This window comes from Camarhynchus parvulus, chromosome 1A (genome assembly GCF_901933205.1).
Source record: "Camarhynchus parvulus chromosome 1A, STF_HiC, whole genome shotgun sequence".
Lineage (NCBI taxonomy): Eukaryota > Metazoa > Chordata > Aves > Passeriformes > Thraupidae > Camarhynchus > Camarhynchus parvulus.
This window is the reverse complement of record NC_044586.1, coordinates 58,770,824-58,795,413: the sequence shown is the minus strand read 5'-3', so window position 1 is coordinate 58,795,413 and position 24,590 is coordinate 58,770,824. Positions and strand designations below refer to the sequence as shown.

The 24,590-nt window shown below is 38.1% G+C and overlaps 1 protein-coding gene across 12 annotated transcripts in view; it reads left to right on the top strand.

Annotated features, from left to right (window-relative positions):
- The window catches only part of MAGI2 (membrane associated guanylate kinase, WW and PDZ domain containing 2), a 700,805-nt gene that overhangs the window by 517,893 nt on the left and 158,322 nt on the right, over nucleotides 1-24,590 (top strand). For all 12 annotated transcript variants that reach the window (XM_030960213.1, XM_030960210.1, XM_030960207.1 and 9 more), the window contains one exon: nucleotides 23,142-23,199. In XM_030960213.1, coding sequence (XP_030816073.1) covers nucleotides 23,142-23,199 — 58 coding nt within the window. The remainder of the gene's footprint in view (nucleotides 1-23,141; nucleotides 23,200-24,590) is intronic.

Below are 24,590 nucleotides of genomic sequence, written 5' to 3'. Positions count from 1 at the left end.
ATCTGGCTTTCCATTTGTTTTAGAGCCATTCTCTGCTAGTTTGTTATTTCCACAAGAGGGAAAACTATGTCAGTGTTAAAAAGATAATACTGTGGAAACATCCACTGAATTATGAAATCATGTTTCACGTGTCTAAATGCTCCAGAGTGAGCCCTCCAAAGCAGTGTGTGCCTGCAGATGTACAAAACTGGATGTGTGTATATTTGGGTGCCTGCTCTGCTCAGACCCCAGTCTGGCATCTCCTCAGTCTGCTCCTGGAGCTGTGTAGCAGCATTAGTGGGGCACTGAGCCCAGCTAAATTTGCCATCATTTGGGTCTGAAAGTGTTGGGGTTTTCTTCCATATTTTACATACTACACTAACAATCCAAGTGCCTGCACAGTTTCCAAAGCCCTTTGAGAGATGAATTTATTATAATACTGTTGTCATCGTTTCCTTGGTCACCTGCCATTCTCCAAAATCTCTGCTGTTTGTTGACTGGTGCTTTATTACATCATTTTGATGCTGAAAAGAAATTAAATACCATATTTGTACTATGATTTCAAACATCCACCACAACTGCTGGTTTGAAACATTCTGTGAGGCTGTGTACTTAAGATGCCTGTGAGCCAGGAATAGAACATTTCAGCAGTTAAGAGTTACAGATGAGCTAAAAAAAATTGTCACAAAGGCATTGCTGTCTCTTCCATCATTCAGTGTTTTCAGATGTTGATGTGCAAGAGGTTATTAAACATGCTGGTCAACCTTGCTCAAATTTACAGTTTTTATATCCAGCACACATGCAATGTTTTTTACTTCCACAAAGCACTCCAGTCTAGCATCAGTACATCTGTAATAGCATCCGTAAAGGATTTATGCTAGTCAGTATTTCTCCAAATTATAAAAATTGAATCACATTATATTTTACAGGGATTTTAGAAAGTAACAATGGTCATAATAGTCTGGGAAAAGGGTGAAGAAGGAAATTTGAACGTGTATAAATCTTGATTGAAACACTTCCACAGTAAAGATTTTGCGTACCATTTTTTTCAAATTAGGAGTATGAACTTATAGATCAGAATTTGTCTTTTTAAAGCATCTGTTCTAAATATTGAAATTTTTCAGCTATTTTAGCATCAGAATCAACACAATATATCACTCTTTGAAAGGTCTATTATAAAGAATATAATTGTGGTCCCTTCACCATTTGCTTCTAATGTTCATTTGGACAAACAGATTCTAGTGTAACAAATTCAAATAATATACAGTAACTAGGGCTGAGAAATTATTATCATGTAGTCACCAAATATCTAATGACATTAAAGAAAATAACTGAACACCTAATTTAGAAGTTGCATTTTGCTGCTTGCATAATGGCTATAAGCAGTTTATAATTTTTCATGTAACTAGTCATGCAAAATAATACTTTTAAAAATATTGTGATGCAGCACTTAGAAAAATTCAGATGTCAATTTTAAAATTTTGACATAGCACAAAAATTTGCCCAATTTTCAAATTTTTTACTGATATAATTTCTACTCTGTGATCAGGAAGAACAGTTTTCAAGAACAGTGCAGTGATCACTAAATTTTCACAATTACCTTTCTTCATATACTCTAACTCATCCTTATCATTCATAAAGGTGTTTGTGACTGCTAGCTCCTACAGTGAGAAAAGTAACAAAAAAGAGGATGAGAGCATAGAAATGGCACATATTTATGTGTCTGCCTGTTCCAGTCCTCAATACTGTAGTGTGAGACACTACACGTAAAATGGGTGTTTTGTTAATCATGTCCATCATGATTATCATTAAAGTCTTGTTGTGGGCAGAGGTTTGCCAGTTACAGGTTTATGCACCAGACCTTCATAGGCATTGCTTTGTTAATCTGTCCTGTGATTAATCCCTTCCATTTTGTGCACAGCCAACCAGTAAAAAATACAGAGTATGGGTAATTTTTTAACCTAGTGAGAAGGATGCGCCCTTACAGGAAAATATGTGAACTCCTGGTTCTAGTCTGTTAAGCAAATAATCACAAGAATTGAAAAAGCAAAAGCAAATGAAAACGGTTACTTTTAGACTGAGAACAATGGTAAGGCTGTACTTCTGGGAAATGGTGAATTTCCTTCAAATCTTCTCTGAACATAGAGGCCATATCTTGATGGCAAGTAATTGCACACTGTGTTTAAATTAAACAAGTATGACTCTTATGAATAATAGAAAAAAATATCAGCAGCCAAATCTATCCCAACTCTTATTCCCTGTTTCTGAATAGTTATGGGTCTGTAAGTAAATTTACTTATCATCCAACTCCATTCAGAATAAATATTTTAAACATTAATCTTTATCACATTTTGGTCTCTAGTTATGGATTTTGTGTTCTTGTAGCATCACTCCAACTTTCAGTGACTAAATTAATTCTGTGTTAATTTCTCAATTTACTATACTCTTGCCCATGTTATTAATTGTAATTAGCATTATCTGATCCATAATCCATGTTTGGCAGAAACTCAAGGCTCTCAGAAGCTAATCCCAAAACATATTGTGAAATCAAAAATCTGGGAAATAGCATGAGTGGAAAAAATTGGACTTAGAAGCATGTGAAATCCAGCTGAGAGTCTTTTGCAAAATTATATTTTACAAAGCTGTCTTCTGAGAATGAAGGTGGCTCTTTAAATCATGCTGAGAGTAGTGTAGTGTAGAGGTTCACAGAGAATCAGCAGTCCTGGACTCTGTCCCATGCACTGCCAGGGATTTAATGTGTGACTGAGAAATTGCATCTTTGTGTGTGTGTGTGTTTCAGCATCCCCATCTGCAAAAATGAGCATATTATCATTTGCTTAATTTATTTGATATTTTAAAACATTGGTATATTGTGAAGAAAAGACATTATAAAGCTAATGCTTTTCCTTTGAAATAAAATTTTCCATATTTTCCTTTGAGTATTTCTACCCCCCTGCATGAGCAAAACATGTTATTAAAGGGCATTATTAAAGATAATTTCCTTAGGAGCAAATGACTTGACATTGTGCCTTTGAAAGTATCCCTATTTCTGCAGCCCAGAAGTTCTTATGACAACCATTGCTTCTGTAGGCAAAACAACCATGCATCTAGGAAACTAAGCAGACAATACATACAATTTTGCTAGCTCTAAATGTCACGAGTTCACTTCTGATTGATTTCAGTGCAAGCAAATCTCCTTTCTATTGACTTTAATGTGTGCTGGCCCAGGTCTAAGGGATTCAGTACAAGCTGTAGCTACCAATCTCAAAGCAACTTTAACTCTGCCACCAGTAATAACAGCTCCACATTCAGAAGCAGGTGCTATTATTTTGTCAGATTTAATCAGCTAATCTCTTGGTTTAAATATCATGAATCAAAAGCACTGTTTAAACTCTCATATCTAAATGCTTCTTAACATAATGTTATTGTACTTTGTGGATATTTTGGAGTAGGGTGTAAGCATGTATCAGTAGTCTTGTGAGAAAAGAAAGCTGAGCACAGAAACCAGATTTGGCATTTCATATGGTAAAGATTCTGCTAAGCTGTTGAAGAATTAGTTATTCAGCTACATATTGGGAAAGCAAGTATTGCTTTGAACAAGTAATTTAAAGAACAAACATAAAATACCTCAGTAGTGAGGATGATGCTGCTGAGAATCATGATTTACCTGAAGTCAGCGCATGAACTCTTGAATAAAAGGATCCTTGCAATTCAATAAATGCTGAGTTGTAACTGGAGGAAAATTCAGGCTTAATCAAATAGAAATATATCTGCATATCCTGGAAATCTCAGAAAAGCAAAAATGCTCAACAGTATGGCTCAGAAGCTGAAATGCCATCTATCCCATTTTATCAATTTCTCCATCTGCTTCCATCTCAGCCTGCTAAGAATATAGAATTCTTTTCTAATTTGCTGTTTATCATAAATTTTAAAAATTCATTATATATCACAGATGCAACCTTTTTCAACAGCCCTGCGTGTCTTTATTGTGTTTGCTTAGAAGTTTTACAGAAAAATAACTTTCAGTTACTCTGAAAACACTGTTTTGCCACTGCTTGACCTGTTGCTGCTATAACTTTATGATTACTAATATGTACTGTCACATAGTATAAAAGAGAGCCTTTTTTTTGAGGTTACCAAACAAATGGGTATTAGCTGATGTCAGCCCAGAATAACTTATTATCTAAGAAAACTCTTGACAACTCCAGTGCATGGAAGAAATTAAGGATCAGCTTTCCAAACACGTTGAGGGGATGCCTGACTAGCTTTTAAAGGTCTTATTCTGCATGAGATAAATTTAGATTTCTTGCAGCTCTGTGCTGCCAAGTCTATAGCTAGACAGTTTCTGGGACCTAAGTTGTGTATATGTGGCTGCAGTGAGGGCTTGCACTCTACAAACTGAGGACAACATTTAGTCCCTTTTGTTCAATGGAAATCCTGCAAGTACACCTCAGTTCACAGTGAGGAAGAAACTGAAGGCTTGGTTGGACCTGAGAAGAGAACTCAGATGAGAAAATTTAAATCAGCCATTTTACTTTTCTGAATTTTACACCTTTACACTTAATTGGGGAGGAGTGGGAGGTTGTTTGTTTACATTCTGCTCTTTTCTTAAGCATCAGAACAGCTGTGTTTAATGAGCTTGAACTGAAATAAGTCAATAAATGTCAAAAAAAGGTTGCCTGTGTGATTAGAGAGAAGTTACTTGGATATGTAAATATGATTAAAAGTCCTACAGCTTAGATTGGAATGTGATAGCATGTACTATTAAGGATTAAGGGAATACTTTTGTGAAACAGGAAAGCAAATTTCTTTAATATTCAATGAACTTCAATGAAAAGGCTTTAGATTTAAAAGATCTAGGCAGTAAAAGCAAACACCTAAGCATTTTCAGAAGGTGTGTGCCTGCTGAGTAGGCTCTGTATATGGACATAAGCAGGAATAAATACAGAGGCTAAATTGATTTCACCCATTATGTACTATTGTACATTTCACTTTTCTTGTACACTTGCATTGTCTTTCTTGTGCCTGTTTCTATGTAGTTATTTAAGCTATTTTTTTATACTTTGGGCAAATAATTATCCAGTTATCTAGGCTACCTCAGATCTTGTAGATGCTGCCAGTGTCTTCTGCCCTGAGAGAGAGGATCACAGATTGCTTGATGTTGAGAGGGACCCCTGAACTCCCCTAACTCATGGTCACTGCAGCCAAGGCTGGCTTTGACCTTCCCATCCCCAACCAGTGAGTATGACATCCAGCAGATCACTTCTCCTCTTTGTCTTCACTTGGATGAAAAAGCTCCTGCTGCACTCCAGGAGCCTCTGCTGTGTTGTCCCTTCAGCAGATTGAAGTACCTTCAGTCTTTACCTGTCCCTTCGGGCTGGTTGACCAGGGTGACCAGGGCCTCCAAATGTGGGGCTGCTTCTCTCTTTCTGTAGAGAGTTTAATCTGGTTCTTCTCCTGAGGGTCTAATCCACTTGTCCTTCCTGGCCAGGCAGCCTGTAGAAAACACAGACCAACCCTTACCTCTCTTTGATCTTCATCCACAAGCTGTCAGTTGGCTCCTCATCCATCCCCAGGCAGAGTTCCATGCATTCCAGCTGTTCTATCACATAAAGGGCAACTTTCCCTTCTTGTCTTCCCAGCCTGTGCTTCCTAAGGGGTCTGCAAGAAGTCCTCCTTCCCCACCTAGAATATTGGTTTTTGTCAGGCCAGTCAGGTTTTGCACTCTGGATCAGTTCACAGACCTTCAGATGCTCTAAGATCATTATTATGGGGGAAGGATTCCATATAAATGACTAATGTATTATTAGACTTGTGTCTGCTTCAAAAAAAGTAGTGGCAATGACACCTTGCTGGGCTGAGAAGCCCACCTACACCATCATCAAGAACCAGCAGTCCTGAGAAAAGCCACTTTTTGACATATTTTATATAAGTCATAACACTTCTTAAAGATTTCTGATTCATTTTGAAGGCTAATTCAGGGTGAATCAGCACAAATTATTAGCAGCAACTTGCAGAAATACTTATTAAGAAAGGAGGAAACACATTTGTGAGAAGATAGATACACAAAAATGGAACTGAGGATCTGGAAAAAGTATCTCTGAACAGTGACTGGTTGGAAGCTGTAGAGAGAAAAGAAGGGGTGGAAGAAGCAACAAAAGAAGTAGCTTGTATGCAGAGAAATTGTCACTCCTGGAGACAAGTTGTCCACATTGCATGTCACCAATTATCCTTTATATCACAGAATGGTTTGTGTTGGAAGGGACCTTCAAAGATCATCTGGTCCAATCCCCCTGCCATGCATGGGGACATCTTTCACCAGACCAGGTTGCTCAAAGCCTTCCTCATTTCTCCTGAAGATTGTAATTCCATTGGAGTTTTTAATGTGATTATTAGCTCATAGGTAATTATTCTTTCTTCTGAAGATAAAAAGGAAACTGAAGAATCCAGTAATCTATATACTTGGAAAGCACAGCCTTGAACACAGGGATTTTCCATCCTTTTCATATTTCCAGCTCCATTCCTGTGTGTACATGCAGTGTTCAGAACTCAGCTGAAGGTGAACCGGGTGAAAGATACCCTCAACCCAGAACAATACCCACACAGCAATAACCACAAAAAAGCAAAGCACAGCCTACCTTAACCCTAAACTTCTTTCAAGGGGAAGTACATTTTGATGGGAAAAAGGGAGTTGAGATGAGAAAATCTAGACTTGTATTAAAACACAAAACTAGACAAGTCACACATTTCAAGTTTAAAAAAAATTGACAGAGCAGCACATATAATACTATGATTTGATGTTATGAGGACCACTAATGTGTGGGCTGAGATTTTTTTGATATAACAGATATAAGAAGCTTACATATTCTTAAGCTATTCAAGCCGTAGTTCCTTGAAGATTTAATTGTAAGAAAAAAATAAATGTGAAGCTACTGGTCAAAGATTACATTGAGATCTCTAATGATAGTTGAGAGGAAGTACTGAAAGAACCTGTAACAATATTAATAACGGGAAAAGTGGAAAAAAAAGAATAGGAATGTTGAAGGAAAAAAGGGGGCTAAATTGGTTTATTTAATTTAAAACTGTTATCTTATCCATCTTTTAATTCTTTAGTAGATTTTTTTAGGGTACATTTATCTTTCCTTTTTATATGACAGTGATGGGGTGTTGGTGTACTATCATTTGCTTCTATACTGGAACATATGGCAACACTGTCTGGTTTTGATATCTTCATCTTTTTTGTCTTGCATCAACTGAATACAAATGGAGTTAGAAGGTATTTTCTTTGGCAAATATGAAAAATAATCTGTGGATGGTGTGAGTCTATAGTTTGGAATGGACATCAGAAAAGAGACTGTCCTTACTGAAAATTGCACTTTGATGTTTTCAAAATCTGCTTATGCACATTTGTTTTATTTCTTTTCATTTAATTAGCTTATATCACTTCAAAAAGGAATGTGGAATGCTAGAAGTAGAACCATTAGCAGAAATTCCAATTTTCTGGCCTCTAGATAACACAAAGGTTATCCAAAATAGCTATTAAGATGGGAAAAAAAAGAAGAAACAAAAACTGATTTAGGGAAAACATTAAGGACCTTTGTGTGCTATCCTGAAGAGATTGAGATATTATTCTGGAAGAGAAGAAGAGAATTATGCAGTTGGTTCTTCTCTCTTTTCTTTCTTTCAAACATTTTCATCTATTTAATAAGGTTTGCATTAGACATGAGTTTAAATCAAAGACTGCAGACATACACTTTTAGATGGATTAAAAATTGAATTTTGTATTCATATTTGGCATCTAAAGATGCATATTGCAGTAACTGAATGAATTTCCCTTTCTTTAATCCAGTACTTTGTTCTCACAGATCAAGTACTCACGTCCTTGGCTTTGGTTTTTATTCTATTTTTCCTTTTACTGTCACAGTCTTTAATTGTCCTTAGTATCAGAAATGTTTAGCAATTTATCAAAATTAAAAACATAAGTGGCCTACATATGAGGCAATAACAGTAGTTTCCCTTGAGGAGTGATCTCCCTCTGACCATTAGATTAGGTAATACAACAGAAAAAAAACCCCTCCATAAATAGTTTCTGGTTTTTCAGATAAGACATGGGTAACGGACAGTTACCAGGGGTTAAACTCTGCTGCTTCCCATCAAGCAATGACTCTAGTGCAGGTTTTTTGGGAGAGGAGCCCACTGTGCTGCAGGGGACAGTCTGGTTCCCACCAGGGCTGAGAAGCAGCTGAGTGCAAGGACCACCCAGGGCTGGGCAGCTACTGCCAGTGGGTGATGCAAATTCATGTGTCCATGCACAGAAATGTTCCTACTGCAGCAGCTTCCACATTATGTGTCTCTATTTCCTCAGTCCTTTTGCCCTGCTAAATATCCCTTCCTTCTGATTGCTATAAAATTACCCAGATTATCTCAGGTTTGCACAGTGTCATGAAAGAAAGGTTTTGGCTTATTTGGGTATTCTTGAATTGTAGAAGAATTTTAAAGTATCTGTATCAAAGTTTTCTGCTCTGCATCACAGTTTGAGTCCTTTATTGAGAGCTCCTCCTCATGAGAGACAAGTGTGATTACACAAAATAACATAGTCATCAATAGACCCACAGAAAATTTCCAGTCCTTTAAAGGTTTTTTAATGTTTATTCTTGTAATAAAAAGAAATAAACCTATTGCTATTAGCAGTTAGGAGAAAGATCCCAAAAGGCTTTGAGAAAACTTTCATAAGAGAGCAATGTAGAATCAGGAGCAGGGTTGACTATAATCTCCCATCAGTCAAGGATAATTGGATCTCTGAAATGGTTTAATTGTTGTCTGGTTGCAGTGAATTATTTTTGCTACAGCAAAGAAGGTGCTGCTGCCTGCCATTTTTAGGGCAAAACAGCCTCCAGACTTCCAATTTTGCTGTGTGAACACACTGAATTGAGAACTGATGATTTCTGGGACCTTGATACTAATCCAGTATTTTTCATTACTTTCATCGGCTATTTCAGTATTTTGTCACCAAGTGTGGAGGGGAATGCCTGTGGTTGATTGCTATGAATTGCTGCTGTCTCTGTTCACTTTATTAAATTATTTCAGGACTTTGGAAGTGTCCTGACAGCAAAAGCCTGACCTGCAAATCAAAGAGTAGGCAGAGTTTAGGTCAGAGACACTGACACCAGTTGCTTTTAACTGCACTCTTGTGTAGGGACATGAAAATGACCTTGATGTTTGTAGTGTTGCAGTTGCTCAGGAGACCTCCAGTTCTGCAGGTAATTAGATATCACCATACCTAACACAAGAGTGCAGGATACTGGAAATCTGAGAAAACAATGTGTATTGGGCTCTCATGGCAAGGCTTTGGTGGCAGATGGCTTCCCCCCTGTCCAGTGGCTACAAAATGGAGCCACTGCTGGCCAAGGTCAAGACAATCAGTGACCGTGGCATCATCTCTGGGATAGCATAGCTAAGAAGCACAGTGGGAAAGGAAAAAAAGCAACAGCTACATCGTCCAGAGAGAGGAGTGAAACAGCCCTGTGAGAGAAACAGCTCCCCAGACATCCAGGTCAGTGCAGAAGGAGGGGCAGGATGTGCTCCAGGCTCCAGAGCAGATTCCCCTGCAGCCCCTGGTGAGGCAGCTGTGCCTCTGCAGCCCAGGGAGGTCCATGGGGAGAAGAGATCTACCTGGAATCCCTGGAGGACTCCATGCTGGAACAGGGGAAGACCTTTATTATATTTTTTCTGCCCTGTCCAGCAGAGGAGGAGATTGAGAGGGTGGCTTTTGCAGGCACCTGCCATTCAGTCAGGGTCATCCCACCACATAACAATTAAGTGTTGCAAACATCAGACTCTTTGGGACAATGTAAATCTAACAGGCCTGATACAGCCCATATTTATCCTGTTTACAGTTGTAGTCCTAAAAAAACTGAGTGGCATTAATTACCTTTATTATAAGAAGACAAGGAAATGCAAATATTCTCAGGAGGACCTTAGACTGACATCTAAATGAGTTTTAGTTTTATTAAATCCTTGGGATGTTAAGCACTCACTGGTGAGTTATATATTTTTATCACTGGGGCCTTCGTGTTTAAAGGCACAATCAGCACATGATTTTAAAATCATATTGTACAGCCCCCCTTTTTTTTACACTTTGTACAGATATGCAGTCTCAGCTTCTGCAAACTCAGAATTTGTAAACATAAACATTCTCCCTTCTTTAGGCTATGTGGTACAAACTGTAGGAACAGTTGTTCTTATTTTAACTTGCAGGAGACACCATTGTCTTCTGTCACTTTTAGGTGACCAAAGGTTATCCTGCTTATTACTGACTCAAGCAATTTCAAAAATAAAAGAGGAAAAGAAGTAGAAACAAAAACAAACAAACAAACCCCAAAAACCAAAAACAAACAAAAAAAAAAAAAGAAAGGAAAACTGGAGGAAATAGTACTGGCAAATGAGAAGAGATTGACAATTCAAGGAGAGACATAATATATGAAGGGAAATGAGCACTTCAGGGCCAGTCCAAGCAAGACTTTCCCAGCTATCATGCCATGTCTTCCTCCCCTCACAGGCCCAGCATTGCTTTTTCTCAATATTTCCACCAGTCTTCCTGTCCCTTAGTCCTTTCTCATCATCTAGTCATTTTAAAATGCTGGAAGGAAAAAATAGATTAAAGACAAAAATGAGACAATTGTGAATCAGCACCATGTTCCTTCCTTCCGCTTAAACTCCTTTACTGTTAAACAGTGCAGACTTTCCTGCAGCACCAGCTGCCTTGTGTAATTAGCACTGCAACTGAAAAGTGGAAAGCTAATACATTTTTATCATTTCACTGTGTACTAAAAGGCTGGCAGAGCCTGCCATTGCCACAGGTGTTAGAAGTGTTCCAACCCAAGCAGTTTACAAACATGGCACTTGCACAGCTATTTTTGTCACTGGAGCAGAGACAAATGTGCACCTAAAATGCATGTAGCATTCAGTTCCCTGCATTTTTAAGGCTTCTGATAAAGGATTGGAGGCTTATTTTTTTTCCATGGTACAGAAATCATCTTTTCTGTGAGCACAGAGCAGTGAACCAGATGTTAACCAAGCCTGTGAAATGCAAGCACCTAAATGCAGTTTGAAGAAGAAAGTAATCACTAGTTTAAATCCACAAGTCTTCACTTGTAGCTCAGCCCAAAAGGCAAACTTAGGAACTGAGCACACATATTCAGTAGGTATATAACATTTTGCTCAAAATAATTAAAGGTTGCTAAGGAAAAACATAACTAGCTCTTGGAAAGTGTACACAGCGGATATATCATAAATTATAAAGAAACTTAATTTTTTCCCATTCTCCTGCATCTGAAAGCTATTGCTGATAATTTCACCATTACTTTATGTATCAGTACAGTGCCTATCAAGAGAGGTGTAAAATCCCTTCCAACTCTGCTTGCCTTTAAGACAATAGTCTCTACACCTGTCCAATATAGAAGACTCAATAAATTTTCATCCTCTGAGTTCTGGCTGCAGATGGTCAGTACAATTTATTAAGTTTTATGAAGACTGCAAATGACTGAAAAGAAACATAATCAGCCACAAAAAGTTGATCTGTCCTGTACTTATTTGCTCTTCCCTGCTTATTATACAGCTATTCATACTTACACACAATGACAACAGAATCAATCTTATCATTTCTTCTGCTTGCAATTTCTGCAGTTTTTTTGTCTGATGTACTCAGACTCTTTTCTAGTGCTTTAGGGACAGCCTTGGTTGAACAGCAGTTTTTATAGTATCTTTTGGGCCTTCATACCTGTATTTTTGTAAATAACTGAGGCTGTAGTCAGTAAGGTCGTGCTGCTGCCTTTCTTACTGGGCTTTCTGAATGTGTTGACATTGAGGGGACCCAGCCTAATCACTCTGATTTTTTCTCCTGGGCCATAGGGAGAAACATCTAAAAATTTCAATCAAGTGTCCTCTAGGTCAGTCTGTAAAAGATATGTCTTTGTATGCCTTTATTTGATTACTTCTAAGCTGGTTTACAGAAGAATTAGAAAGGCAAAAAATAGTTAGGCAAAGCTAGGCTGACGTGAAATACTGCCGTGGGAGATCTGTTCAATGTTTGTGTTTTGTGTTCCTATATTCTGTAGTAACTTTGTGGCAGACCATACAGCTTTTGGGATAGTTGTAGCAGAAGCAGTCTGGAAGTCTCTTTTATTTAAAGAACTTGTAGTGACCTTGATATTTAAGCAGCTGAAGGGACTGGAGTACAGTGAAGAGCAGAAATTAAAAGACTGGCGGAAAATGAGGAAATCAAATTGAAATTTGTTTATTCTGCCGCTGAGTTGGTACAGCTTCAATTTGGAAACTTTACTTCAGCCATTAAGCACAAATGCGATTAAAAGTAATTAATTTAATTTAAATAACCAATTTATATAATACCCATGCCAGGGCAAATGCTGGGGAAAAGGTTACTTTCTGTTGGAATTAAGTAGATCAGTTGCTGATTCCAAAATTGCATGTATCAGTATCATGAAAGTCAGATGCCTCAATCTCTCTGGGCTGATGTTTATGATAAAGGCAGCCATGACTGAGTAACCTAAAAGTCCCCTGACATGCAAATAGTCTAGTGCTACAATGCATGAAAAAGTGAGCAGACATTCTGTACTTCCAGTAACTGTTTTTTCCATCTCTGTCCCGTTTCCATCTCCATCCCACTAACACAGTATTCTCTCAGTCCCCTCTCTAGTGTTTAGGTTGCTACTCTATTCACTCTTAGGGAGGTTTTATATCAAGGAAGAGAGAAAAATAAAAGGAAGGCAAAGTAGTTCTTTCATCTTCTTTCATAGTAATGATTTTTAATTTTTATGTGCTGAAATGTCAGAAAAAGTGACGACACACATATTTTGCATTCCCTTTGCCTTCCTTTTATTTTTCTTTCTTCCTATATCTTTTCTTCCATGTTAGGATATGCCAATATCAATGAACATTGAAACATGAAGAAAGAATGGGTAGATATTTATTGTATTATTATCTCACACAGTTAAAACTGTTGAGGGTAAAGTGACTTAGAAACCTGATTAGTTTGTCATTGACACAAATAGATGTATTAATTCAACACTGAAATTGCAAAGTGCCCTCATGAATGTGAGCACATTGTGTCTGGTACGTTAACAAAGGACCACACACCTGTTCCTCATGCAAAGTTCCTTCCTGATGCTGTCACAGAATCATACTGAGAGTGAGTTTTGGCAGATGGCATTACGATTCAAATAAAGAAAAATAAGCTTGTGAATTCATATATATTTCCTTGTCACTCAAATGCCAAGGGATTTTTTAACCTAATGTTTAAAGTATGGAGTGAATGTCCCCATAAATATCACTAATGCATAACGATGAATAAGTTATAACAAGAGGTTTCAGAAAGCAGTTCCATGCAACCAAAGCAGATTTTTATTGATTGTACAGCAAAGCAAAAAGTAATAAAAAATGGGCCTTTCAAGTTCTCACCCTCAGCAAGGCAATGAAGCCACTAAGAAAAAAACAACCTCTAATCTTATTTCACTGGTATAAATGAAGAATTGCTGCTTCAGCAGGTGCAGTGTTAACATGAATTTTCCCCAGTGCAATGTAATCTCTCTCATCAATTGTATTGATTTATCTATTTCATCAAATACTATTTAAACAACTACTGTATCTGCATTATGTATATGTAGCCAAGTTCAGAACTGTAAAAACATGTTATTAAAAAGCGTGGTAGTCATGGAAACAGATCATATAGAAAGTACCTTGAGGAGGATTCTGCTGTCTGATTGTATAAAACTTCACTGGCCTCTTTATAAAACACAGAAATGTAAGATGCCTTGTACTTGATCACAGCTCTAGTTTATTTAACCTGCTCTCAGATTTCCATCCAAGGTCATTTGGTGATTCTGAGGCAGTTGCAGCTCATCACAAATAAGTAATGTGCTTTTGAAATTTTACAGTCTGGGTAGGATAGCTTTCTATTTGTAGACCACCCACAGATAATCAGTTCATTGTAAGCATTCAAAGTAGTACTTGGCTTTTTTTTTTTTTTTTACATTATCACTACAGATGCTATATTTTTCTGTCTCCTTTTATAATACATCTATCCATTTCCATCACTGGCCTGTCAAATAAAATCAAGTAATTGCCATTTGTTGTAATAACAAGGCAGAAAAAAGCCACCAGAAAACCAGACAGAATTATTCTATGTGATTTATTTTGAAGCATTGACTTGAGACTCCCAAGGCTCAGTGAGAAAAGTGGAACAAATGTTTTCTAATGTTGATTGAAATTTTTATTAAAGTTCAGTGTTGTTATTTTAAAAATCTTTCAGAAACAAGGCAAAACAACGTTTGACCAGGAAAGAGGGTTAGAGAAGATGAGGAAAAAGTGGCTTCTTCCATGCACAGGAGCAGCATGGTTGTATGGAGCTCTCCTGAGCATCAGGCAGATGAAGAGTCTAGGAGGAGGCAACAAAGTCAGCTTTGCAGGTGGCCCCATGGGGACCCAGCAACACAGCCAAGGGCTTGGCTGCATTGAGATACAGCCAGGCTGCTGGACTGGCCCAGCAGAAACCCTGTGAATTTCAGCAAGGACGAATGCAGAGTTCTACACTTGGGCAGAAAGAAAATCTTGCATCAGTACAGACTGGGAATTGACTTGTTAGATTGCATCTGTAATGCTGAACCCAGTTTTTGGGCCCCATGATACACAGGAGTTCAGCAGAGGGCAACCAAGACAGACAAGAGCACAGGCACTTACCCTGTGAACAAAGGCTGAGAGTATTTCTGTTTCCCCCTTAATAAAGGCGCTGAAAATAGCACTGAAATCTGTCATTTGGGTTTATTACAGAATGAGAAACATTTTAATTTGTAAGACTAGAGGTTAAGAGGTGAAAAGATAACTACAATTGTTGAATTTGAGAGACAAAATACCTGGCAGCCTCCCACAAAACTTGGCCTGCACTTTTGGTAGCTACATACTTTTATATGGATCTTTTTAGGTCAGTAGCCAAATTTGAGGGTTAAGGTTTCATAACAACAGTAAATTCAATAACTCCACAAATTCACAGGGTATGCAGTTAAACATTTAGGAAAAAAGCAATGAATATAAATAAAGAGACTGGAAAGCAAATAGAAGAAAAGCCTAACTTCATGACATCATGCATTTGTTAGATAGAAAGCATTGGTTTGCAACAAGGCTGAATTGATACAGTCAGTAATGAGATACATGCACTGAAACATTTGAACATCCAAAAGATCAAACAGAGTGTTTCTTTTCAGGCTGTTTTTTCAAAGTTTAAAGAATATGGCACAAAACAGCTGTGTTAATAAAATCAGTTTCAAAGGCAGAATCTTCCACATTGCAGCTCTACGTGGCATGAAGCAAATCTGCTGAACTTCAGGAGTACAAACTGAGAATGCAGCGTGCAGTTGATGTACTCAGGGCTCCTGCTCTGCAAAATGAGTGGGCCAGTTCCAGATCATCTCACTGCAACCCCCCTGCCACAGGGATGCCTTGCACTAGACCAGGTTGCTCCAAGCCCCATTCAACCTGGCCTTTAACATGGCCTGGCTGAACTTTGTTATAGATGGATAATGAGATGATTGGCTCTCACAATTAAGGGATAACTATTTTGTGAATATTAAGAAAAGCTTTAGTGATGCATAGTTATGTTGTTGTAGTTTAGATGTCCTCTCTTCTCCCCATAGTTCCCTTTTCCCCCCTGTATTGTTCCCATCACGCAGCCAGGGTTGCCTAGGACGGGTAAAAGAAGGCTGCACATGTGTCCTTTGCATGGGGCAGTGGGGAATGGAAAAGCTTGGTGCTTAGGGGGGCAGCATGGCAACACCTGTTCTCCAATCCAGTTACAAGAAAGCAGTCTCCATTGATAAATGGCAAAGAGCTGACTGACAGACTTTGGGAAGGGCCAGGGCTGGCTGATGCAACCCTCAGGGGTATAAAAGACTGAGCATCCATCATGAAGATGAACCAGACACATGGTACCATGAGACCAGTTCCCAGTGCTGTGAATTTTTCCTTATTTAGTCCTTTTGTTGTATTTTTGTCAAGGTTTAATAAACCTTTTTAAATTTTCAAAGTGAGCAGTTGTTTCTCACAACCTTGAAACAGCTGGAACGGCCACCTGGGCTCATGGGCATGGAGCCCACCAGGGCACGGGTCAGCTCCTCCGGCATCTGCAGAAATGTCCCTCATCCTGAAGGGACTTCGCTCCTAGCAGTGCCCATGTCAGCTAGTTTAGAGCTCTGAGCTGTGAGGGTGTTGCAGTGGCTCTGTTTATGTGTACCATTTGTTATGTTAAAAATGAGATGGCATTTAATTCGACACAGAATTCAGAAATTTTGCCATGCTCCTTTTGGAAGCTAAGGCAAGCTGCTGTTTTAGTATTCCAAGGAAGCTGGGATGCATTCTTATCCAGCCTTCTCAGCAAGAGCTTGCAGCTAAAATGTGAGATATCTCTGTTTCCCCAGCAGCATGCTGGTCAGTTTAGTGGGAACCTTGGGATTAACAAGGAGCTGGTTTAAGCTTTTCTCTCCACAGAAGTTCTGTAATATGAACCAGGCACATGGCACAACTAATGCAGGAGTAAGGACAAGAACAAGATAAAAGAATAACAAGATTTAATGAAAAAAATTGTAACATTTTAATAATCTTTTTTTTCAGTGTTTCTGCTTTCCTTAAATCTATTCTTTATAAATACATGGAAAACAGGATTTTGCAATTTGTTTGAAATCTTTTAACAGAAACCCTTGGCTTTCTCTTGAAAAGGTCCATGGAAAGTACTTTTGACCACCTTATTGCCCACTTACCTCTTGAGCACTGAGTTCCTTATTAAAGCTTTATTAAGGAAACCACCTCAGGTGCTGCCTACAGTAATCTAGCTAAGTTCACAACATGTAAGTTATTTCCTCCTTATTTATTTCTACTTGATTGGGGGTTTTAATTTTTATTCTATTGAAAAGCTGACAAGCCTTTTATAGATACAAAAATAAAAAAATTTAAAAAACCAAGCAAAAACCAACCAAACAAAAAAAAAAAAAAAAAAGAAAAATACCAGAAATTCAGTTAACACTTTGTCACTGTATTAATGCAAATCTTAATTACCATTGCACAGTTCTGCATGTCAGAGGAATCATGTATACCTAATGTTAAAAAAATATCCCAACTGCTGCCAGTATTTCACTTGGTAACAATGCTGGGAAAAAAATATTATTGAATTTATAGTAATATTAAGTAATCTATGTTCTATGTAATTAAGGATGTAGCATGTCACAATAAGCTGCACAGAAGGAAGAAGATTCATTTATCAGGTGTATTACTTACACATTTATTTACATTCTGCAAGGAGAAATTTTGCATAATGACATTTTATTTGTGAGAATAATTTGCACATGAATGTTTTTTGATTGCAGACAGAACATAAACAGTCATGATTCTGTGAAATTTGCCGATATGATAATGGCAGTTGGAGTTACACTGAAAGTGAACTTACATGGCTTGGCTTGGAGGTGGTACATTCACTAGGTTTTACAGATCTTCCATTAAAGCAATAGTCAATTTGGGGGTTTTTTGTGGACGTGGAATTGTCAGTCCTACCTTTGTTGTTATTTTCACTGAGAGAGTCAACAATCCAACTTCCATTTTTATCTAATTTTTTTCTCTCCCCACCCACTCAGTGTTGCCATAGCATGTACCTGTTGATCTGGTTCAGTTTTTGAGCTCCAGATGGAATGCAGATAGTTGACCTAGAAAAATTCACATAGGTATGGGGGTAATAGGTTAAGTCCTGATTTTCACTGGGTAGTGTTATCCTCTCTTTCTTCATGGCAACCTGCATCAGGGGTTTCAGGAGCTGCAGCACAGCCACAATGTGTTTCATGTATCATCTGGACAATGCAGACTTGCACAAACAAAAGCATCCAAACCAAATATCTCCAACCCTGAGCTCCTGAGGGAGCAGTACAGCATGCCTGGAGCAGCATCCACCCCCTGGGAACCTGTGTGCTGTGCCTTGGGGTATTACAAGCAATGTTTTTTTGTGTAATTTATGCAGTGAGGAACACAGGTTTAGACTTAGAGATAAATATTTGCAAAGACTGTATCTCTTAGAGGAACTGGAAGACTGTGACACTGCATTGCACTGTGGGGCTGCACTGCTTTTAGCTTTTAATCCAACTCTTTTGATACCCTTTCCAGTAGGTAACTGACTTGAAAAGGCAAAACTGAATTTGAAACAGGTAGAAAGAAAAGATAAGAGAGAAAGCAAGAGATGAAAAAATCACAGGCTTTTGAGTGGGAAGATACAGTATTTTTTCTGAAAAATCTCCTATATAGGTTAGAAAATGATTCCTGGCCTGTGCCTGGGTGTTAACAAGGCAGGTGAACCAAACTTGTGTTGACCTCCCCAGCTTCCACATGCTCATTGACAGTATTTTTAATAACAGCAGGCATTGTATGATTTTTTTCTCTCTCATGCTATATTCCTTTGAACTAAACAAATATTTTGATTTGCAGCTGAATCAGGAAATATGCTCTCATCTTTCTTTGCAGCATGTCAGTGGGCTGGGTAGTGACACAATGCTGTCTGTTGTTCTGAAACCTTGAGAAGTTTTTATGACTCTCTTTAACTCAGTGAATGATAAACTTCAGAAAAATTAATCTCCGGGCTTGGTGGTGTGCTTTTTCATCTTGGCACATTGAGATCCAAAATGTACTCTTTTCTCCATCCCTAGAGAATGTTAAGTGGCACCATTAAAAATCATTCTGAAATGCAACAGCTTTCAGAAGGCAGAATAAGAGCATCTGCACCATTAGCATAAGCAGTCTGTGATGAGAAGGCACTACAATTGATTATTAAAGCAACCTGCTCAAATTCATATTAGTCGTTCCTTTTTTTCCTTCTTTCTCTTTTTTCTTTTCTTTCTTTTTTTCCTTATGTTTTTCTTGCTTTCTTGCTTTCTTTTCTTCTGAGTTTCATTAACACTGGGCATTTAACTTTTAGAAAGGCAATTCTGAATTAAAAGCTCACCCAGATGGTTACTGAGCAAAGGTTGTTTTGGATGACTGGTGTAGGCTAAATGCTGCTTGTCTTGGAAGGAATAAAGCATGCATTGCAAAAACTGGAGGATATAAATACACCATACAGACTGTCCAGCACCCTTCTATCCACTCATGGTGTCAGCATTGCCAACCACTGCACAAACTACTACTGATTTTTAAAAGGTGATTTTATAAATATTCCTGAACAGGCCCTGCACTGGATGATAGGAGGATGTTAGATATTTAAGATTTAAAAATAAAAGGTATTTTTAATTTTTTTTTCTTTCTATAGAGAGAAAGCCTTCAGTAGTCTACAGACTTGGAGGACAAGAGTGGTAGAAGTGTTGAGTTCCAAAAGATTAAGATGTCTGTCATATTATAGCACAGTATCCATGAACCAGTGCTTGCAAAAATTGCGCACAAATGAGCATGCTGATGCTACGAAATGAATATCAGCTGAAAGATATAGCTGCTTTCCCTATTCACATCCATTAGCAATCTCCTTCACTAGTCTTGTACAACAATTCTCTTTTACAAATATTTAATGTTCACTTTCATCCCTAATGATCATCCCTGGGTACAGTGAAATCAAAAGGAGAAACTGTAATGCCCTCACCCCTAATCTGGCAAATGCTAAGCTTCCTGTTTTATAAAGCAGTAAAGTATTTCTGTCCTTTAATCTTTCATTTCAAGAGTGAAAAATGGAATAGATGCCACAATTTAATCTAATGAAAAATAATCACAGTGCTCCTGAAAGCTAATGTAGCAGAAGATTCTTCTTAGAGAAGCTGTGTAGTAAACTACACTCCACTAATCTTATCTGCCATTCTCAACAGGCAGGGGCTTGGGGTTTGTGCTCTAGCAATTCTGTTTTACTGGTCAACACAGAATTTTAATTAAACATAGCTTATAGGCCAAATCTTAAATGGAATAATAAAATCAGAGCATAACCTTACGTGGAGAGTATTATGGTACACAAAAGTAATCTTGTTTTTCTTTCTTCTGAACCCATGGCTATCTTATGATGTTAAATAATCAGTCATTCAAGCCATGCATTTAAAAATGGGTTCTTCTTAGTATGTCAAATACATTAAAGTCTTGCAGATTTTTACACTAGTAAATGGAATTTTTCTTTTTCCTTCTCAGTAGTTGTGCCAGTTCATAAGTACAATTAAGTATTGCTTTAGGAAAAATAGGCCAATAGATTAACAGTGAATCCTCAATTATTTCTGATTTTTATGAATATGTAAAATTAAACATGTTATCTGCATCTATATACTTGTACTGTATCTACTTACATAAAAATATCCACTTTCAAAACTGGACAAAATATCTGCTTATTTATTTAGTTATTTCATACTTTGAAAAAATGCATCTACTAATGGGCTTTGAGAGAGGAGCCTGTGGGCACCTGTGTGTGTATGTCTGTGGGGAGGTGTGTGTGTGTTTGTGTGTAGTTTTATGTACAGGTCTTACTGGTACTTGTCTGAGTTTTCTTTAAAGAAATATAATTTTAGATGGACAGACATGAAAGCAACATGAAAACTGTGCAAGGTTACATGAAAATAAAATGTATTAATAGTACTTAAGCTAATATTTTATATTCATCCTGTATCATAGTGTTTGGTAAGAGAAGAATTTTTCGTAGCAGATTTTTGCCTTGCTTATCATGCATGGGTTGGCAATGAAACTTTCTGTAGGGGCAGTACAGGATTTGTGCATCAGCTGATTTCTTTTTGAATATTTATGGATTACCCTACACAGTCTTGTCCCAAGATACATGGGATTTTGTGAGAGCTGTTGTAGGGTGATTCACCTCATTTTACTCAAGTTCTGAGAAGGTCTGCAAAGATCATCAACAGAGCTTTCTAATGCTTAGAGCCTTGATGTGCCAGTGATGTGTCCCTGCAACAATGTAGGTGAGCAGCCCACTGGGCTGCACTTGGCAGAGCATCACCAGCAGACCAAGGAAATGCTCCTGCTCCTCTGCTCAGCACAGGTGAGGCACAGCTGGAGTGCTGCATCCAGGGCTCCCAGTACAGCAGAGACATGGACATGAAGAAGAGAGTCCAGTGAATGGCCACTAAGATGATTAAGGAATGGAGCCTCCCTTCTAGGAGGGAAGGATGAGAGACCTGGGACCTGAACCTGGGATGGGTTAGCCTGAAGAAATGAAGGTTCAAGGGAGATGTTGTCAATCTAGATGAATACATGAAGGGAGGTGCAAGGACAGAACCAGGCTCTCTGCAGTGGTGTCTGGTGACAGGGCAGGAGGCAAAAGGGCACAGGCTGAGTTACCCAGAAAGGTTGTGGAGTCTCCATCCTTGGATATATTCAAGTGCTGACTGAAAATGGTCCTGAACAATCTGATCTGTCTGACCCTGCCTTGAGCAGAGGGGTTGGACCAGGCAACCTCCAAAGTCCCCTTCCAACATTCTGAAACTCTGAGACCAGCTTGAATACCTTATACTGCCTTTATTCCCATGAAAAGACAATAACAAAATAGCCCTGACAAAAGTAGTTCAGAATGTGGACTTAGGAAGATTTCAAAGCTAACAATATTCTAAGAATAATGGGAAAAAATGAGTATCAACATTAAGCCTTCTGTTAAAAAACAAAACTAATGTGGAGTTTCCTCATCTGCCTGTCTCCTGCAGAGGGTTGTATCCTTCAGTGCTGGATTGGAATGGGCTGAGCAGGAGCATCCCCTGGGGGCAATTTTACATGAAGATCCCAGCAGTCTAAACAGGTTCATTCAAGGAAGGATCAGCTACTACAGATACATTTAAAGGAGAAGTAACAAGCAGAGGTTGACATGGCCTTTTAACCCTTTAGCCTCCCTTTTGTCACTCAGGCTGTACTTTCCTATTTGCCCCTTTGAGCAAGTCAATAATTGTCTGCTCATGTTGTCAGTGAAAAGATAAAAAATAGCTCAACTCTTCCAGGAGTACTTCTTTATGACCAGTGTAATGACTGTTCAATGTGATCTCCATCAGTTCTATTCTGTCTAATTCAGTACTCGTTGTCTGCAAAAAGTCAATTTAAAATAATGCAACAGAATTTAAAAAGGAAAAAAAAATCTGAGATAAGGAATGCCAGAGTCAAATTTCCTTTTAGAATCTCAGCACCACTCCCCATACATTGTGTCGTATTCTGTAACTGCACAGAAATCACTACCTGTGCATAATGGGAATGCTCATCCCTTTGTGAGTGTTCTCCATCCATGTCACCACTTGATACTGAGGTTTTTATTCTGTTCATGTCAACTGAAATACTCATTGCCTCTGTCTGGTGCCTTTTAAACACAAGATGAAATTCTGTTGGCAGTATGGTATTTTTTTAAGCATTCAGTGTTAGTGATAATAAGTATTGATGTATATGAATATATATGTGACAGTTTGGTTATAAATGAATGCAGATTGATTTTCAAGATTGTTGAATTAATATTTGCAACCGTTTCATTTTTAAGACCAGAATGTTTTAGGGAGCTCTGAAAAATGTAGTTAGCTTTATGTTCAGAGGATGCTACAATATCTTATTTTATTTTGTACTTTCATGTACTGTTCTGTGCTCCTGTGTTCCTGATATATAACTTACCTTTGGAACAGGATGCCTTTGGAGATTGTGGAATTGCTATCCCAGTAAGAAGAATAATGCAAACATTTCAGTATACTAACTGTTCTTATATGGCAGTAGACAAACTCTTTTCATTCCTTCAATCCAACTTTCCCAGGATTCCTAAGAAAAGCAGCTCAAAAAGCATTTTTTGTGTGTTTTATTCATGAAAGTAGAATGCCCTCACTTCCTCTGTCAGTGATGTAACCCAAGATGTGCTACAGTTGTTGAATGGTAGAACTGTTGGAACAAAAAAAAAAGTTCAACCAAAATGTGCTGCTCTAGAAACTGAGTTGGTTTTACATGCAAATTTCCAAGTTACTACTGCTTGTGGCTGCCATGGGGTGTGTTCATGATTTGGCTTTGCTTTAGTCACTGTATCTAATTTCACTATTATTTCCCTCAACACCCAGCAAAGATCCACAATTTTGTTATTAGAAATCTTTGCATTCTGTACTGTATATACTGAGAGGGATTAACTCTTTGTTTTTCAGAGCTTCCATATGGCTGGGAGAAAATTGATGATCCCATTTATGGCACTTATTATGTTGAGTAAGTTCCAAAGTTCAATATTAAGTTGCTATTAATATGTCATGACCTAATCCTGGTATCCTCTGCAATGCTCAGCCTGGCAAGGAGTGGGTACAATTACTTGTTGAACTAAGGGTATACCAGGAATTCTCAGTCATCAGTGCAGTTAAAATATCCAGATATATTCAAAGTGTCCCGAATCAGTGACTCAGTCACTCTCTTTATCCAGGGTCTGGTTTCATGGTACCATTCCAGCTGAGACTTGTACAAAGAATATATCCATTAAAGAGATGTTGCATTTTCTATCTAAGCTTTGGATATCCTGCAAGGTATAAATCTTGTTAATCAATGAATAGAGCAAAGCATAATCATTTTAGCTCAGTTAAAATCTAGTTTTGGGCAGTCCTCCCTTGCTGCAAATCAGGTGTTAATACTGGTGTACCAGCAGTCAAGTTTTTTATAAGCTGCATATAAAATTTTATGTTTTATTTTGTATTTTAAAGTGCAGCTGAAAACAATATAAATTCTATTTTCATAGCACAATCCTTGGTTTCATTTTCTTCAGATTCTGTTTTAGTTATGAAACAAGAAAAAAGCTTCTTCCTCTATGCAAAGGCCAAAATATGCTTTGTTTGAAGTAATGGTAGAACCTGGCCAGTTTGTACATAAAATAAGCAAATCTGAGAGATTATTTCCTCTGCTTTTCAACTTAAAGTAGTGAATGAGACTTATGAAAAATGAATCTAGATTCAGATTGTGATACTTGCTTGGGAGGGGCCTATTCTCATTCTGCTCTCTACAGACAATATGCAAGAGCGGAGACAGAAAACCACTCCTGTCACTGTGCAGATAGCACTTGAAAGGTTGAGAAACAACTATCCATTAGTGCCTTTTATTAAACAAGAAAGATCTTTAGAGAATATTGCCCCTGACCTAAAATTTCAATTTCAAATCTTGACACTCAAGCAGTATATTTATCTAGTTATTTCATAGAAAATAGAAAATTTCCTTTGTGTCTCAGATTTTTTCCTTTGGTCTCTTGAATCCACACCAACAAACTGACTGCAGAATTGCCCTGGACAGGTATTGGAGATGCAGTTTTTCCAGGCTTCAGGATATGCTGCTGTTATGTAAGGGTCCAGGTGTGCAGGGAGATCAAAAAATCATCTGATTCCTGGAAGTCTAGAAGATGTAAGATGCCCCTTTCTTACCTGCTGTCACAGCAGCAGCTTGTGAATGCCCATGCATCCCCAGCCTTCTACAAAGCAAACAATCAACAGAAAATGATGTTTGCTCACTCTCTGTTGACTCCTTCTGTCCCATTCTGCAAATGCCAGAGCACCTGCTCTCCTTTTTTGTCCCCAGCTTGCTTCCTGCCCTCAGGTGAAAGAGGCAGCAGCTCCGTCTACTTT